Here is a 17,847-nt window from a genome sequence, read left to right on the forward strand (position 1 = left end):
GATGACTAGTAAAACCAGTACGTATCGCCGATACGATACCGATACTTAGAACCATGATCTGTTCGAAAAAGAACGATGATGATGAAATGTTGAATAAAAAATTAATTAAATAAAAAATTGAAAGAAAAAAAAAAACCAAATGAAGTAAAAAACGGGATAGAGAAGATGCGGGTGGGTGTTTAATTTTTTACTATTTTAATGACAAAAATAGTAAAAAATAGAAAATAATGGTAGGTTAAATGAATTAGCAGGTTACTAGGTGAAAAGGAAGGGCAATCTGAGTATTTAAAAACATAAGGGTAGAAAGAGATGTAAAAGTTTAAAAGTAGGGTAATATCAAAAAAGAAGTTTAAAGTAAAGTAGTTTTAATAAATATAGGCTAAGTGTAGGGCAGTGATGGTAATTGCCCCTTAAGTCTAAGACAATCGAAGGTATGAAACAAGATTGCTTTCTGATGTATCTGGTTTATCGTCTTGCTATAGTAGCTAGATCTAGGCATTTGATTGGTCATATATATGTAAATGACCTGGAATTTTTGTTTTTTTAATTAGTATTTTCTTTATCGTATAAAAAACACATTATGTCACGATCATCCCCCACCCCAACCAAGCAACTAACACATCATGTCACGACTTACAAGTTATAATCTCGCCCCCCCCCCCCCCCACCTAGGGGTCTCAATTGGTCCAGTTCTGGGCTATCGGTCCAGTTCTTTAGCAGTTCTGGCTCTGAGATGTCAAGATCAGATTCGGACCAATAAGCTCACCGGTTCCATATCTGAGATCCAGGACCATTAAATGATTGGTGGTCCGGTTCCGATACCTAAGCAGGTCCAAACATTATTATAATGTAGAGTCCAAAGCAAAGACAATAGGAGTTGCTCTAGAAAAATGGTAGACGTTCCAATGTGTCAATGTATATATTATCATCTCATGCGAACAGATATGTTATTAGACTTGAATTAATTTGGATGTCTACAACTTTCACACAATTCCTCATATTTAGACTTTGTTTATGCAGAGAAAGAAAGAAAGAGAGAGAGAGAGAGAGAGAGAAAATAATAAATTATTATAATAATTCGTCATCTGTAATCACCAATTTGGTGGTTCGTGAATAAATTTTTTTATTAAAATAATAATCTAGACATAGCAGTTGTTAAGTATGAGTGGAGATAATACCAAAAACACAGCTTCTAAAGTTGTTTTTCTTTTGTATGATATCATTCATCAGATTTTATCAGATGATAATACAATCCTGGTCATTTCTTATGGTTTTAACGGTTCTTGAGACCATACCAGATCTGGACCAATAACGTATCACTAAGACCAGATTCAGACCAATAAACTATTGAATGGATCGGTTTTAATTCCTAGCGGGACGGTTGCAGTCCGATTACCGGTTCCAATCCAAAATTGACACCCCTACCCCCACTCCACTCCATGGACCCGGATCCTCTGTGGTGCAACAAGGTGTTAGGTGCACATTAGACAATCAAGACCATCCAGGCACGCAGCCCAACACAAAAGCGCTGGATAAGGCTGGGCACAATCCCTGCCACTCCACAGAGGAGCCCCATCCCCACCTCCACCTCCACACCAGTTGGAAATCATGTAGGGCGTTGCTTACTTTTAAATCAGTCAATGATGTCACTCACCCTCTTGACGTCATTATATGATGTAAGCCGTGATGTGTAACAATATTGCTCCTGCATTCTAACAACTGTTGGATGCCAGCACGTACCTCCAGAAACCTAATTTTCCAACTTTGTGGGTATATGTCACTAAAGTGATGTCACCCATTTGCATCAGCTGCATGCGCAGATGCTCAATATATAATAGTACTACCCTAACTTTAGACTTCCATCTCCATTCTCATCTCCAAACACAATAGCTGAGATTCAATTTTTAGGGGTTCTTCTTAGTCCAACACTCCTAGAATTTGTATGGCTAACACAAAGTTATTATTGACTGATCTTTTGCACTCCGGCATCCGCCATGTCCCTTCGAATTATGTCCGACCAATCTCCGACCGGCCAAATCTTCTTGACGTTCAAACCTCTCACCACTCAATTCCTTTCATTGATCTCCAAGGCCTCAATGGTCCTAACCATTCTCTTATAATCAAAGAGATTGGCCAAGCATGTCAACATTATGGTTTCTTTCAGGTATGTTTCTCACTTGGGGACTCTCTCTCTCTCTCTCTCTTTATATTTTTATAATTAATTTCCTGCTTGTATGTATTACTATATATGATAGGTGAAGAACCATGGGATACCAGAGAGGGTGAACGATAACATGTTAAGGGTATCTAACGAGTTCTTCCAAATGCCTGAAGGAGAGAGATTGAAAATCTACTCCAACGATCCATCCAAGGCCGTACGCCTCTCAACTAGCTTCAATGTGAAGACAGAAACGATTGCAAATTGGAGAGATTTTTTGAGACTCCATTGTTACCCTCTTGATGACTATATTCATGAATGGCCTTCTAATCCTCCCTCTTTCAGGTAAATTAGTCATCCCCACCTTCTTGCAGGTTATAATTAATTATGGGTTTGGCCTCTTTCAGTTTCAGCCTTTCGATCTGCAACATATATGGCAGTATCAGTTATAACCTTCAAATCTTGGGATTAAAATCCTCTGCAATTTTTACCAAAAAAATAAATCCTTGCAATTTGGGCCTGAAAACTCGACATGTGGAAGATGCCTTATCCAACGGTGCGACTCTCTCGCTTGACCCAGTTTTTTTTCCTTTCTTCTCGAGCTCGATACTGTTGGATGTTGAATCGACCCAAACTACAAGGCACCCCAAGATTGCGACACTGTGGATGATTTTTTTTTTCCCCCAAATCTTGTGGGGTGGCTATTTGATTGAAATAGGATAAAAGTTCGATATGTGGCATATCTGGGTGATTACCTTTCTCTCTATCGGTTGCAATAACCACATATAACTGCCATTTGTCAAAATTGGTTGATAGAAGCCTAAGAACTTTAAGGAAGGTAGGTCCATTTTTTCTATAATTTAGAAAAGACAAGAGATCTCTACTTGGTTGCATGGTCTCTACACAAGCGTTTGGATCAATGGGGGAGCACGTCTAGGTATCTTATACCCAGGGGGAAGAGGCATCATTTCACGGTGTCTTCTGAGAGGGCGTGGGAAACATCATAAAAAAAAATACTAACATTCTCGAATGTCTATGTATGGATGCAATGGTGTTAAACCGGGCTGGGTTTTGAAAATCAGGGCCTAGCCCAAACCCAGCTCGACCTCGGGCATGATATATTGTATTGGGCTGGACTCAAACCAATACCTCAGCCCAGGCCCGGTTCAACCATGGGCCTGAAATTCCCAATCCTAGCCGAAACCAGGCCGGAATAGGCTTCAGGTGGGCTCAGTCTTGCCAGGCCAAAATTGCATCCCCTACTAACTTGCGCGTCAAAGGCAGTATCTGGATGTTTGAGGAAGTGGAACCCATGTAGATCCTTGAAATGTATATTTTTTTTTGTTTTTTAATTTAATAAATTGCCTTTTCTAATAAAAATATGTTTACTGTTACAAGAAAAGTAAAAACTAAACCCTTTTTCACATTCCTCCTTTTTGTTAAACAGGGAATATGTGGCTGAGTACTGCACAAATGTGAGAGGCCTTTCACTAAAATTGCTTGAAGCAATTTCAGAGAGCTTAGGCTTACAAAGTGATTACATAAATGAAGTATTACAGAAACATGCACAACATATGGCCATCAATTACTATCCCCCATGTCCACAACCGGAGCTTACTTATGGATTACCCATCCATTCCGACCCGAATGTAATCACAATTCTTCTGCAAGACAATGTCCCTGGTTTACAGGTCCTCAAGAATGGCAAATGGATTGCCGTCAACCCCATTGCTAATACCTTCATCATCAACATCGGTGATCAAATTGAGGTGATCGTTGATCAGACATAGTTTAAAGATTTTTTTTTTTTTTTTTTTTTTTTTTTTTGAGTAACTTGTCAACAACTAATTAAGTGATTCTTTAAAATGTATTTTTGTTTTTTCAAATCTTTATAGGTACTTAGTAATGGAAGGTACAAAAGTGTGCTCCACAGGGCTGTGCTAAACTGCAATGAAGGGAGAATCTCAGTCCCAACTTTTTATTGCCCATCACCTGATGCAGTGATCAAACCTGCACAAGAGCTGGTGGACGAAGAACACCCTGCCCTCTACAGAAGCTTCACTTATAACGAGTACTACACCAAATTCTGGAATCGAGGACTTGCAACTGAGAACTGCTTAGATATGTTCAGAGCTTCTTCAACCTAGATGTTTGGAAACCCTTCCTCTTCAACCTAGATGCTTGGAAACCCTTAAGAGAGATTATCTCTGTATTCCAAAACTATTTAGCAAAGTTATTTAGCGAACCTGCGATTGTATCTGCAACTATTCCCTCCCCCCCCCCCCCCCCCTCCCTCAGGGTAGAAGATTTAAATCTTGTATCTCCAACAGTTGGGATCCCATCAGCCAAAATCGAATTTTAGAAGATTTAAATCTTGTATCTATTTGTGACCTAGGTAGGTTACCTAGGTCACAAATGACTTGTAACTTATTTTTCAATACCCTTCAATGCCCTTTAGTTAAGATTGCTATTAGCTGACACGAAGACTGACAAGTCATTTCACAGATTTAAATTAAAGGGAAAAATGAAAAAAAGACTATCTAGGAGTGTAGCCTCTGCGTTAGACACACGATGGTTTAAAATGACTGCTTCACCCCATGAAAGGTAGAAATCCCATCTCTGTTGATGATTTCTTGTGTGCTCCCATTGGACCCTGTGACTCTTCTCCTAAATTAAGAAATGATAAAAACTGAGATTCTTTCACTTTCATCATTAAATGAAGTGTAGAATTGGTGCTCCAGTGCAGTTACAACTTACAATTCAATTCATCTACTCCTCATCCTCTGCACACTCAGATTACAGTACAAAAAGACCTTCAATCAGGGTTTTAAAACACTGAATCAGGGAATGGAACGTCTCATCGGTGCTCAAGTACCCTAGAATCGATTCTCAAATCCAAAAACAGAGAATTTCTAGGGTTTTGGGGTGTGAATCAGCAGTGTCGGATAGGTGATAATCGGAATTGGTCATGGCCCAATTCACCAATCAGATTCTGAATTCTTAAAACCCTGCTTGTTTTGTAATTTATTTTCTCTTATCTAGTAGATCTAGGCAATTTTCCCTAAAAATAATCCTATAAGCTTAAAGCTTTAAACATAATATGTAATAGTTATATAAAATTAGGGTCGGGCTAGGACGGGTCAGGCTTAACTGGGGCTTCAGCCTAGGCCTGGCCTTGCACCTGAAAATCCTAGCCCAGGCCCACCCTGCGAGCTGAAAAGCCTAGTCTAGACTCCAGACCCTGTCTGAGCTCAGGACGGACTCATTTGGGCTCTGGTTCATAGGACCAAAAAACAACTCAAGTTATGAAAGAGGATGGATTAAGGTCAGCTGTTAAAAAGAAATCCTCATAGAACAATCCTAAGATATACTAGTTATTCATAAGAAACACAATTCATGCCACCTGAATCTTGTCAAAGAGAGAAGTAATATCAGAAGAAAAAAAATTCCAATTCAATGAGGATGTCCAAGGGGATTTAATCCATAACAAGCTGCTGAGGCATAAAACACCCTACCTATCGGAGGTTGCCACGTGGCTGATCCGACCTCAGTCCGAGAACTGAGTTGAGCCGAGCAGGAGAATGGGCCGACCCCATCTTCGATAAGTCATCTGACAGAGCTAGGCTCGAGCGAGTTGGCCGGTGGTTGAGGCCGAGCTCATACAGGTCAGCCAGACTCCTAGCCGAGCTTGAGGCCGAGAACCACCTCTCGGGCCGACCTCCTCTGCCGACCCCTTGGGCTGACCTCCGAGGCCGAGCCCTCCTCCACTGAAGTTGCCATAGTAACCCGCCGGGGATCTCCGGGCCACATCAGCACATCCCGAGAATCACGGGATAGGGATCGAGCCACGATCCCAGCACAACACGGAATCGCACTCTACATGGACTCTTACCTTAATAAGAGTCCGACCCCGAAAATGACTCTCCACTCCGCTCTACGCGGGAGAACCTTCCGAAAGAAGGATTCCTACCATACTAGGACTCTTCCAACCGTCTCATCTCCTCCTCACTCTATAAATACCCAGGTATGGAACACTATTCCTGATCTCACTTTGACTAGCAGTTACGCTGTTGCATTAGAGACCTGACTTGAGCATCGGAGAGTCCTAGGCCGGAGCCACACCGGCCCTCTTGTGCTCATTGCTTGGTTTTTGCAGGCTCATCCGCGGGCGAACCAAGCACCGGAGGTTTTCACACGCAACAGATTTGGCGCCGTCTGTGGGAACGACATCGGCAAGCATCGTCGTTTCTACCAATTCCAAGAGCAGTAATAATGGTGCACACGAGGTCAGGGCAGCATGGCTCGACTTCCCGGACGGACGAGCCGCAGCCTGTTGGGCAGACGAGGCGATCCCCGCCCCCCGAAGCCTCTCGGCAGGGGATAAACAGAAGACCCCCTCGGGCAGGGGGTACGCAGCCCATCACGGGCACCATTCCCCCACCGGATGGCGGGAATGGGGGAGCGGCGCTAACCACGGCCGCGGCTGGCCGGATACAGGCCGAGGCAAGCTTGGATGGGATGGGCCTACCAGCGCCGCCACCCTTGCCGGAGAGTTTAGACCCCAAAGCCCCAACAAATAATCGACAGGTTATGGACTTGCAGTTGCAGATGCTCCACACCAACGAGATGCTGCGCACCTTCATGAACCAGATGGCCCGAGGTGGGCTGATGGGCCAACCGCTGGCCGCACCCCCTCCAGCTACGGTCCGCGCAGAGAGGAACTTGCAGCAAAATAGTGGTCGGCATAGGACCGAGCCAAGCCGAGCCTCATCCTCACACCCGTCTCGTCAGACGACCCCACCTCCACGCCCTAGAAGAGCCGCTCGGCGGGATGAGCCAGAACATCGCCCAAGTCTGCGAACAGGACAGGAAATCGAACCAGTCGGCTCGGTAGCAAGGAGGTTGGTATTTTTTGGGCGGCTCAGAGAGGACGAACAATCGAGAAAAGTCCAAGAACAAGGGAAAGAACCGAATGAATGACGCGCCGCGAGACGAGGAGAAGGATCTCGTCATAACCCCCGGCGTCAAGGCTCGCTCGCCCGAGAAGAACAGCAGGGGAGCCCCCGTGGGTCCAACTTCTAGGAGGAAAGAAGAACAAGAAATGACGGTGAGGATCAAGCAGACCAGAATGGCCGACCACAATGGGATGGCCGACCGTACCGACCACGGGCTGAGGAGCTAGGCGGCCGAGCACCCGAAACTGAGCTGGAGAGGCGGCTACGGGACTTGGCGGAGCAAGTGAAGGGGTTGAAGAAATAAGCGACCCCGGACGCCTATTCGTTGGTCAGGCGACACCCATATCCTCCCGAGATCATGACCGCGCCGCTACCAAACGGGTTCAAACCTCCCCCATTCGACTGATACGACGGGACGACTGACCCGACGGATCACATCAACTACTTTAATGCGATGATGACCATGTACGGAGGTACCGAGATCGTTTCTTGTCGAACCTTCCCTGCATCCCTCAAGGGCGCGACGACCTCATGGTTCTCCTGGTTACCACCGAACTCCATAAAAAGCTTCGTTCAACTCTGCCGAGCCTTCGTCACACGCTTTCAGAGTAGTATGAAACACAAGAAGACAACGGTCAACCTACTCAGCGTGAAGCAAAGGCCCGACGAGTCAATCTGAGCATTCGTCTCCCGCTTCAACAAAGAATCCTTAGACATCAAGGATTTGGATGAGGCCATGGCCCATACGGCTATGAGCAACGGGCTCGCCGACATGGACCTCATCAAGGACCTGGCCAGGAAGCCGACAAAAAACCTGGCCGAGCTCTTGGAGAGGTGCAACGAGTTCGTAAATATGGCCGAGGTCCTCTAGGCCCGGAAGGGAAACGAAGCCGACCCGACAAGAAAAGGCCGACAACGGACGATCGTAGGGAAGACAAAAGGCCCAGGACGGATCGTAGAGCTGACAGGTCGGATCGAGCCCGGAGCCCCGACTACACTCCACTGAATACCTCGCGCAAGGAGATCTTGATGCAAATACAAGAGGGAGGGTACATCCGTCGACCCCGACCAATGCAAGCGGGGTCATCTCGGAATCCCAACAAAGTTTGTCAGTTCCACAAGGACACCGGTCACGACACCGAAGATTGCTATCAGCTGAAAAGAGAAATCGAAGAGCTGATAAAAGCGGGCCACTTGAAGCTATATGTCAAAGGAGGCAGAGAAGATCGTGGAGGTCGGCGGCCTGAAGACCGAGATCAAAGAAGAGCCGAGCCTAGGGCCGAAAATAGGCGAGATGAACGAGACGATGATAAAGTCCGAGCCGAGAAGAAAGAGGATGGATCCGGGCCGAGCAGTGACAAGGGAGCTCCCATATACACTATCCTCGGAGGGCCCGGGCAAGAGACTACTCGAAAGGCTAAGGCAAATGCGCGGTTCATCGGAGTGGCCGAGATGCCCGCCAAGAAACTCAAGCCAGCGGCGACGATCTCCTTCACCGAAGCCGACCTCGAAGCTATAAGTTTACCTCATGATGATGCTTTAGTGGTGCAGGTAGAAATTGTGAACAGACCAGTCCACCGTGTATTGGTTGATACCGGCGCATCCGTGGACCTTATGTCACTAGAGGCGTACCGACAATTTGGCTTCGACGACGAAGCACTCAAGCCAGAAGGCACCTCACTCCACGGGTTCTCGGGAGCTACCGCGACCATCAAAGGCTCAATTGACCTGCTGGTCACGATGGGGCAAGCTCCATGCCAGGCGACGATTCAAGTCAAATTCATGGGGGTACGGTCGGTAGTGGCTTTCAACGCCATACTCGGTCATCCTTCATTGACCGCCCTCCAAGCCATCATCTTCCCGACACACTTGAAGATGAAGTTCCCCACCGAGAACGGTGTCGGTGAGGTCCGAGGCGACCAGAAGAAGGCACGGGAGTGCTACGCTACTTTCGTCAAGAAAAATAAGGGTAATGTTCGAGGAATGGCAATGGGCATCGAGCATCTCCCCGAGGATCAGCGGGATGAGCTTATCGAGAGGATAGGACGACCCGTAGAAGACCTGACCCCATTTCGTCTCAGCAAAGGTGACCCAACAAAAGTGGTCCAGCTTGGATCATTATTAAATGAAAATCAAAGGAATCAGCTCGGAGTTTTCTTGAAGGCGAACGTCGATGTCTTTGCCTGGTCAGCTGCCGACATGTCGGGCATACCCAGGCATATAGCTGAGCACCGACTCCACGTAGATCCGGGTCGAAAATCAATCTGGCAGAAGAGAAGGAACTACGCACTTGATCGACAAACCGCGATCAAAGAAGAGGTGGAAAAGCTTCGCCGATCAGGGTTCATCCGAGAAGAAAAATTCCCGACCTGGTTGGCTAACGTTGTCATGGTCCCTAAACCGAACGGGAAGTGGAGAATGTGTGTCGACTACACCGATCTCAACAAGGCTTGTCCAAAAGATGAGTACCCGCTACCTAGGATTGACCTCTTGATCGATGCCACGGCAGGTCACGAGATGCTGAGTTTCATGGATGCGTACTTCGGCTACAACTAAATCATGATGCATGAGGAGGACGAGTCATACACGGCATTCTGAACTGACCAAGAAAATTTCTGCTACAAGGTCATGCCGTTCGGATTGAAGAACGCCGGAGCAACATACCAGCGCCTCGTGAACTATATATTCCGTGGGCAGATCGGAAGGAACATGGAAGTCTACGTGGATGACATGTTGGTGAAAAGTTTGAAGGCCGAACACCACTTGGCCGACCTGGAAGAAGCCTTCGGTGTATTAAGAAAAAAACCAAATGAAGCTGAATCCCACCAAGTGTGCATTCGGCGTGACCTCGGGAAAGTTCCTCGGCTTCATGGTCTCTGTCAGAGGCATTGAAGCCAATCCGGCAAAAATCAAAGCCATCCAAGAGATGAGTCCTCCAAGGACGATCCGAGAAGTACAGAGGCTAAACGGGCGTGTGGCGGCATTGGCACGATTCATGTCGAGATCGGGAGATAAGTGCCTACCATTCTTTAAAGCCCTCAAGAATATCTGGAACCCAAAGGACTTTGGATGGTCGGACGAATGCCAGGAAGCTTTTGAAGAGCTGAAGAAATATTTGGAGAACCCGCCTCTCCTTAGCCGACCCAAACCAAAAGAGGAGCTTCAAGTCTACTTAGCCGCTACCCCTGTGGCGGTCAGTGCGGTGTTGATCAGAGAGGAGAGTCGGACTCAAAGGTCGATATACTGCATCAACCACGTTCTTGTCGATGCCGAGACAAGGTACTCCGGGTTCAAAAAAGTAGCATTCGCTCTTGTTACGGCTGCAAGGAAACTAAGGCCGTACTTTCAAGCTCATCCGATCGCGATACTGATCGACCAGCCACTTAAGAAGATATTGCACAAACCCGACGTTTCGGGACGGCTGATTACCTGGGCGGTTGAGCTAAGTGAATACGATATAAGCTATCGTCCGAGGACGGCGATAAAAGGACAAGCCCTTGCCGACTTCATCGCCGAATGCACAGGACCCGACCTTGAGGTCGGGGAGGAAAAGACAGTAGAAGAGGTTGGGGCTACGGCCGACCCGACATGGACCATGAATGTCGACGGCTCAAGCAACTCCGGAGGAAGCGGGGCCGGCCTGATACTGGTAAGCCTCGAAGGGTTTCTGATCCAATATGCCCTGAGGTTCAAGTTTCCCGCCTTGAACAACGAGGCTGAGTATGAAGCCCTTCTAGCTGGACTTCGAGTCAGCAAAGCAATGGGCATAAAGCGGTTGAAAGTGCGAGGAGACTCCTAACTCGTGGTCAACTAGGTCAACGGAGACTATGAAATGAAAGACGAAAGGATGATAGCTTACTTGAACCGAGCCCGAGATCTGATTTTCGAACTCGAACACTTTGAGATGACTCGAATACCGAGAAAAGAAAATGCCGCGGCTGACTCCCTGTCCAGGTTGGCCGAGGCTGACCTCCAATATCTGAGCCGGTCAGTATACATAGAAATCTTGGAGAAGCCCTCCTTACAAGAAGAAAGCGTAAAGCACATTGAAGAGGACGGGCCGACCTGGTTGGACCCCATTGTCAACTACTTGGAGAATAACCTGCTCCCGGAGAACCGAGACGAAGCAAGAAAGGTCAAGATCCGAGCTTCCAAGTACGCCATGATCGACGGAGTGCTCTACAAAAGAGCAATCTCGGCCCCTCTTCTCCGATGCCTTGGACCAAAGGGGGCCGAGTATGCATTGGCCGAGGTGCATGAGGGAATATGCGGGAGTCACATGGGTGGCCGAGCTCTTGCATACAAGATACTTCGACAAGGATTCTATTGGCCAAGAATGCAAGAAGAGGCCATGAGGTATGTGAAGACGTGCGAGAAGTGTCAACTGTTCACACCAATCCCAAGCCGACTCGCAACAAAGTTGACTTCAATGCTGAGCCCAATCCCATTCGCTATGTGGGGAATGGACATTCTCGGAGATTTCACCCCCGCATCGGGGAACAGAAAGTATGTGGGAGTCGCGATCGATTACTTCACCAAGTGGGTCAAGGCCGAGCCCCTTGCCACCATCACCGAGAAGAACATGGAGAAATTCTTCTGAGACAAGGTCATCTACCGGTTCGGACTACCGAAAGTGCTCATCACTGATAATGACACCCAATTCAACAACCCGGCCTTTCGAGAATTCTGTGAACACTTCTACATTGACTTTCGACCCGTCTCAGTAGCTCATCCACAAGCAAATGGACAAGTAGAAGTGTCCAACCGAACATTACTCGCCGGCATTAAGAGAAGGCCAGATGAAGCCAAGGGGAGATGGGTGGATGAACTCCCAAGTATCCTATGGGCATATCGGACGACAGTAAGAACTCCAACCGGGGAGAGTCCTTTTTGCCTCGCTTATGGGACCGAAGCCCTCGCTCCGGTTGAAGTTATGGCCTCGTCGTACCGAGTGCTCAACTTCGATGAGAAGACCTATCAAGATGGATTGAGAGCCAACCTTGACTTCCTCGATGAAGTTCGAGAAAATGCCCTACTTTGGAACGCGGCATACCAACATAGGACGGAAAAGTACTATGACTCAAGAGTAAAAGAGCGGCACTACCGTCAAGGGGACCTTGTTCTCAGAAAGCTTAGCGCATCCCAGCCGAGGCAGCAAGGAAAGTTAGCACCAAATTGGGAAGACCCATACATAGTCTCCAAGCAAATTCACCCAGGCACATATCGCTTGCAGACTCCGGGGGGCAAGAAGGTACCAGACCTTGGAACTCGAAAAATTTGAAGAAGTTTTTTCAATAACTGAGAATCCTTGTATTCGGCTTCAGCTCCGACATTTGATTCAATAAAGTCTTTCTCCACCACTTAACGTACTTGCAAGCTCCTAAAATCAAAGTCGTAAGACCGGTTCTCATAAACCTGGCCGACCTCAAAGACCGACCCTCATAGGTCGGCAGCCAAGTTGTAAGACCGGTCCTCATAGACCAGGCCGACCTCAAGGACCGACCCTCATAGGTCGACAGCCAAGTCGTAAGACCAGTTCTCATAAACCTGGCCGACCTCAAAGACCGACCCTCATAGGTCGGCAGCCAAGTCAAAAGACCGGTCCTCATAGACCTGGCCGACCTCAAAGACCGACCCTCAGAGGTAGGCAGCCAAGTCATAAGACCGGTCCTCATAGACCTGGTTGACCTCAAAGACCGACCCTCAGAGGTCGGCAGCCAAGTCATAAGACCGGTCCTCATAAACCTGGCCGACCTCAAAGACCGACCCTCATAAGTCGGTAGCCAAGTCGTAAGACCGGTCCTCATAAACCTGGCCGACCTCAAAGACCGACCCTCATAAGTCGGTAGCCAAGTCGTAAGACCGGTCCTCATATACCTGGCCGACTTCTCAAAAGCAGACATCCCCCTTTTACCCGAGCCTAACAAAGTTCAAAACTAAGCTAAGGCATTAAGCTCGGCCAGGAAGGATGCTCAGCCACACATCCGTTTATATGATAGCTTGTCCAATAGGACCAAAGGGAACGACGAATTAACCAACTAAGGCAAGGATCACATTGACCTCGGGCATGGCATGGCCGAGCCGCCGACCACATGAGGGATGGGCAAAAAAGAGACAAGTTCCTAAGCTCGGCTAGCAAAATGACTCGACAGTTCGGCCACAAATAGAACAGAGTACACAAAGAAAAAAAGGTGGAGAGCGCCGAGCTAAAACACTTAGACAGATTCTGGCAAAAATAAATTTTTTCATTCATTATAAGAGGACAGATCGGCACGATTACAAAAGGGCAGTCCGGCCACCATAAAAAAAAATTAAAAAAAAAATTAAAAAAAATAAAATTTTGCATCTCGGTCTCCTCGGGGTTGGACTTGGAGACAACCTCGGAAGTGTCCGTGGCGGTAGGCTCGGCAGGAGGGTCTTATGGTCCAGCTTCTAGAGGGACGACGTTGGCCAGAGTAGGTTCCTCAAGGGGCAGAGCCTGGGTGACTTCGACCCCCTCCTCATCTCCCACCTCCCCGGTAAAGGTAGTCGCATCATCATCAAAACGGGAGAGGTTGAGATCCGGGTACACTGCCTTGATCTCGGCCAAAAGTTCAGCTCGGCCTACCTAGAAACCCTCGGCGTATGGAGGCCTCCTGATCTCATGGCAGACATCAGCGTACTCCTCCGATTGAAGATAGTCGCTGACCGCCTCGCTCCGAGCCGTAGCCAGGTCTTCCTTGACCTTCTCCTTCACCTCGGCAAGCTGAGCCTGCAGAGCCCAAACCTTTTCTCTCTGCCTGACCACCTCAGCCTGAGAACTCTCCACCTCGGCCTCGACAGCAGTGAGCCTCTCTTGGGTCTCTCGATGCCTCTGAACGACATCCTGGGCATCCTGGCAGGCCTTCTTGCACTGGACGCCTAAGGAATGGTTCTCGATCAGGAGCCGCTCAAAACGGAGCATGGTCTCCACTGCCTTGGCGAAGCCCTACAAAAAGGAACGAGAACAAAAATCAAGACAGACAACACAGATCATATCTAATCACAAGAGCCGACCAGGAAACTTACCATGTTGAAATCCTGGAACAGAGTGGAGAGGAGCTCCGGGTCAGACAGCGCCTCGAGCTTCTCCTTGTCGGTTGGAAGCCGACCTGCATCCAGCCATTCTTTGGCGTGCGTAGTCGACGTCAACGCCGAGTCCCCGGGGAAGAGGCGCCAGGTCGGCCTCACAGGAACGTTGTTGGCCGAGGCCCTCCCCAAGACGTATCGGGAGATGTTGGCGAGCGAAGCCACGGGCGGAAGACCACCACTCGTCAGATTAACCGAGAGCTTCTGAAGCTTGCTGTCTCTCGGCGGGCTCCTCTCGCCTTTTCGACCTTTCCCCTTTCTCGGAGACCCCGCTGGGCCCGTATTCTTCTCGGTCTCAAGGCCGACCACAGCATCCGAAGGGCCCTGCATCACGGCCTTACCCTTGGGGGCCTTGGAAGATTCGGGCCCCGGGACTTCTTGTCCAAGTTTTTCTTCCTCCGGTCTGCAAGGGTCTCGGCCCTTAGCCGAGCTGTATCCATAGGAGGAATGTGGCCAACCACTGCAAGAGAAACCGACAACATAAAAAATAAGTAGAAACGGAAAAGAAGACTAAGTAAGGGGGTCAGCTCGGACCACATAGACGGTCTCAGCTCGGGCTCGTACCAGGGGTCATATGGCACCTCTGAAGAAACCCCTCGTCCTGTAGCTGGAGGACATCGAAGGGCGAACGCTGGAGGATCAGGTCCAACGAGGTCATCTCGTTCTCGGTCAGGGGTAATACCCTATTGACATAGTTCAAGTTCATCTCCTTCCACTCGGTTCGGAGAGGGCTGTCGGGAATGGAAGCAAAGAAAAAATGAGGCTTCCAATACTTATTAAAGGTCGGCGTGCCGACCAAAAATTTGTGGCCGCCCAGCGCCGTACTCTTCCCTGATCGGCGGCAGAAATAGTACCACCCCTTCTCGGGGGACTTCTTTAAGAAGAAGAGCCGAGAGAAAAGCGCCACGCTCGCACCTCGGCCCATCTCGTAAAATAAGGCGTGGAAGCCGTACACGGCCAACCACGAATTCGACACCAACTGACTAGGAGACAGGTGGAAGTGGTCCAAGATCTGGTCCACCAGGCTGAGAACGGGGAGCCTGAACGCATACTTGAAGGGCGTCTCGTACAAAGCCACCTCGCCGGGCCTGATGAAGCAGGCCATCTCCCCAGGGCTAGGAACTCGGAGCTGAATGTCCTCGGGGATGGCATAGGTCGCCCTAGATAGTCGAGGTCGGCCTCCGTGATCGTGCTCGAAATGGTGCCGACACTGCCTTCCTCGGGCTCAGGGGCGTCAGCAGATGAGCTGACCGAGCCAAGCCCCACCTCGGACAAATCTCCCTTACTTGATTCCTCATCGGATGAGGACGATCGGGAGTTCTCGGCTCGGTCTGTGGCAATGGATTAGGCCGCGTGGTCAAACTCCATGAGTAACGGAGGCTCGGTCACCTCGGCCTGACGAAGCTCCACTACATCGAGCTCATCTGTGGTCGAGCCCAACAGGTCTATAGTGGGAGAACGAGCGGGGACCTCTCGGCTCGGACTCGCGCCCTCTGCCGCCCTGGCAAATAGCTCGCCCATGGGACTACTACCAACTGACATACTGGGCGGAGAAGACTTACTGGTTGAAGAAGAGCTGGGCGCGAACGAAGCAAAGGCCGAGCTGATCGCGAATAAGTAAACATCGAGCACTGTCGAGCTGGAGAAATCCAAGCTTGCTGAGAAGTCAATAACTTAGAGCAGTGAGGAATGAATAGTTAGGAGTCGCGTACTTATAATCCTTGGGTCTTACTGATCCAACGGCTGACCAGAGCTCAGCATAATTCAACGGCCCAGATCAAAGGACGTTTCGAATTCCTGAGCCTGCCATAATAACTCTGCTGATGTGGCACGGACACCCAACTGTCAGACCGTGCAACGTCAAATTTGTGCCAAAAAATAAGCCTGGCTCGACCGCATAAAATCTTCCAGACAAGCCGACCTGGGAACCTCACTCATCAGTGTCGAGCCGACTCCTGATGAGTGGGGGGGCCTGTGATGAGGCATAAAACACCCTACCTATCGGAGGTTGCCACATGGCTGATCCAACCTCAGTCCAAGAACCGAGTTGAGCCGAGCAGGAGAATGGGCTGACCCCATCTTCGATAAGTCATCTGACAAAGCCAGGCTCGAGCGAGCTGGCCGGTGGTTGAGGCCGAGCTCATATAGGTCAGCCAGACTCCTAGCCGAGCTTGAGGCCGAGAACCACCTCTCGGGTCGACCTCCTCTGCCGACCCCTTGGGCCGACCTCCTCGGCCGAGCCCTCCTCCACTGAAGCTGCCATATTACCCTGCCGGGGATCTCCGGGCCACATCAGCACATCCCGAGAATCACGGGATAGGGATCGAGCCACGATCCCAGCACAACACGGAATCGCACTCTACATGGACTCTTACCTTAATAAGAGTCTGACCCCAAAAATGACTCTCCACTCCGCTCTATGCGGGAGAACCTTCCGAAAGAAGGACTCCTACCATACTAGGACTCTTCCAACCGTCTCATCTCCTCCTCACTCTATAAATACCCAGGTATGGAATACTATTCCTGATCTCACTTTGACTAGCAGTTACGCTGTTGCATTGGAGACCTGACTTGAGCATCGGAGAGTCCTAGGCCAGAGCCACACCGGCCCTCTTGTGCTCATTGCTTGGTTTTTGCAGGCTCATCCACGGGCGAACCAAGCACCGGAGGTTTTCACACGCAACACAAGCTCATATAAGATTATTAAGTTAATTCCAACTTAAAACTGGAAGAATGTTAGGTTCTCCTCATTAAACTAATTAAATTCATAATGGAAAATGAATTGCGTGCTTAAATAATCAAATTTTGGTAACTAATGAAAAAAGAATGTGAAAAAATTAATTAATCACTTATATGCCTGCGACGAATTGGCTTTGTTCAGCCATAAGATATGTGTTTCTCAATCCTGATAGAATAACCAGAGTCTTGAATATCTGACCAATGATACTTCACTGATTCAATGGGAAGGTAGATTAGTTTACTTATAAAACATGAGGAAGGTGCAATCATACCTGGTTTGGTTACTGAATCAAACTTGTTAATCCAATGATGCCAAAGACTCCGACCGATAATCTCACAACAGCAAAATCCCGAGGTGCTCCTGATTCTCTCACGATCACGGGTGAAGGTAGCCATAGACTCAGTCAACAAAGGGGTAATGGAGGAAAAGGGTCAGTGACAAGGAAAAATCATCCGTTACAGATGGCAAGCAGTGATAGAATAATTCATGCGGAACACTCATGTAGATCAATGAGCATACAAATAAATCCAGGGGTGTGATTGGCGTACCTGGATCCATGGTTGTGGAAGCTAAATTCTTGACGATCTCTGTCGCACATGAACAGCATTGGTCTAGTCTACCCTCTTCCACTCAACTTTTGGGTTTTCTTAGGTTAGTCACTTAATGGGCCAGTGGCAACTATTTATAGTGGTGAGGGTAGGGACCAACCCTGCATAGAAACTAGGGTTTCCTTCCCATTAAGGAGACAATACCTTAAGTCCACACATAGTAACTGGACTCATACTATTAAGGCAGCTCCCATCAACACAACTAAACCGGCTTTGTTAAAATAAAGTGGGACTATGCCAGCCCACCTTATGGAAATCTTACAAGCAGAGCTTACCTCA

General features: G+C 48.5%; 1 protein-coding gene across 1 annotated transcript; it reads left to right on the forward strand.

The window, feature by feature from the left end:
- Positions 1-1,942: 1,942 nt before the first annotated feature.
- Positions 1,943-17,847, forward strand: LOC122664046 (protein DMR6-LIKE OXYGENASE 2-like). The gene is made up of 5 exons (XM_043859728.1): positions 1,943-2,164; positions 2,256-2,503; positions 3,606-3,927; positions 4,054-4,307; positions 17,837-17,847. Exons 1-4 carry the CDS (start codon positions 1,943-1,945, stop codon positions 4,303-4,305), a joined length of 1,044 nt encoding a protein of 347 aa, XP_043715663.1. The 3' UTR covers positions 4,306-4,307; positions 17,837-17,847.

This window comes from Telopea speciosissima, chromosome 6, assembly GCF_018873765.1.
Source record: "Telopea speciosissima isolate NSW1024214 ecotype Mountain lineage chromosome 6, Tspe_v1, whole genome shotgun sequence".
Classification (NCBI taxonomy): Eukaryota; Viridiplantae; Streptophyta; class Magnoliopsida; order Proteales; family Proteaceae; genus Telopea; species Telopea speciosissima.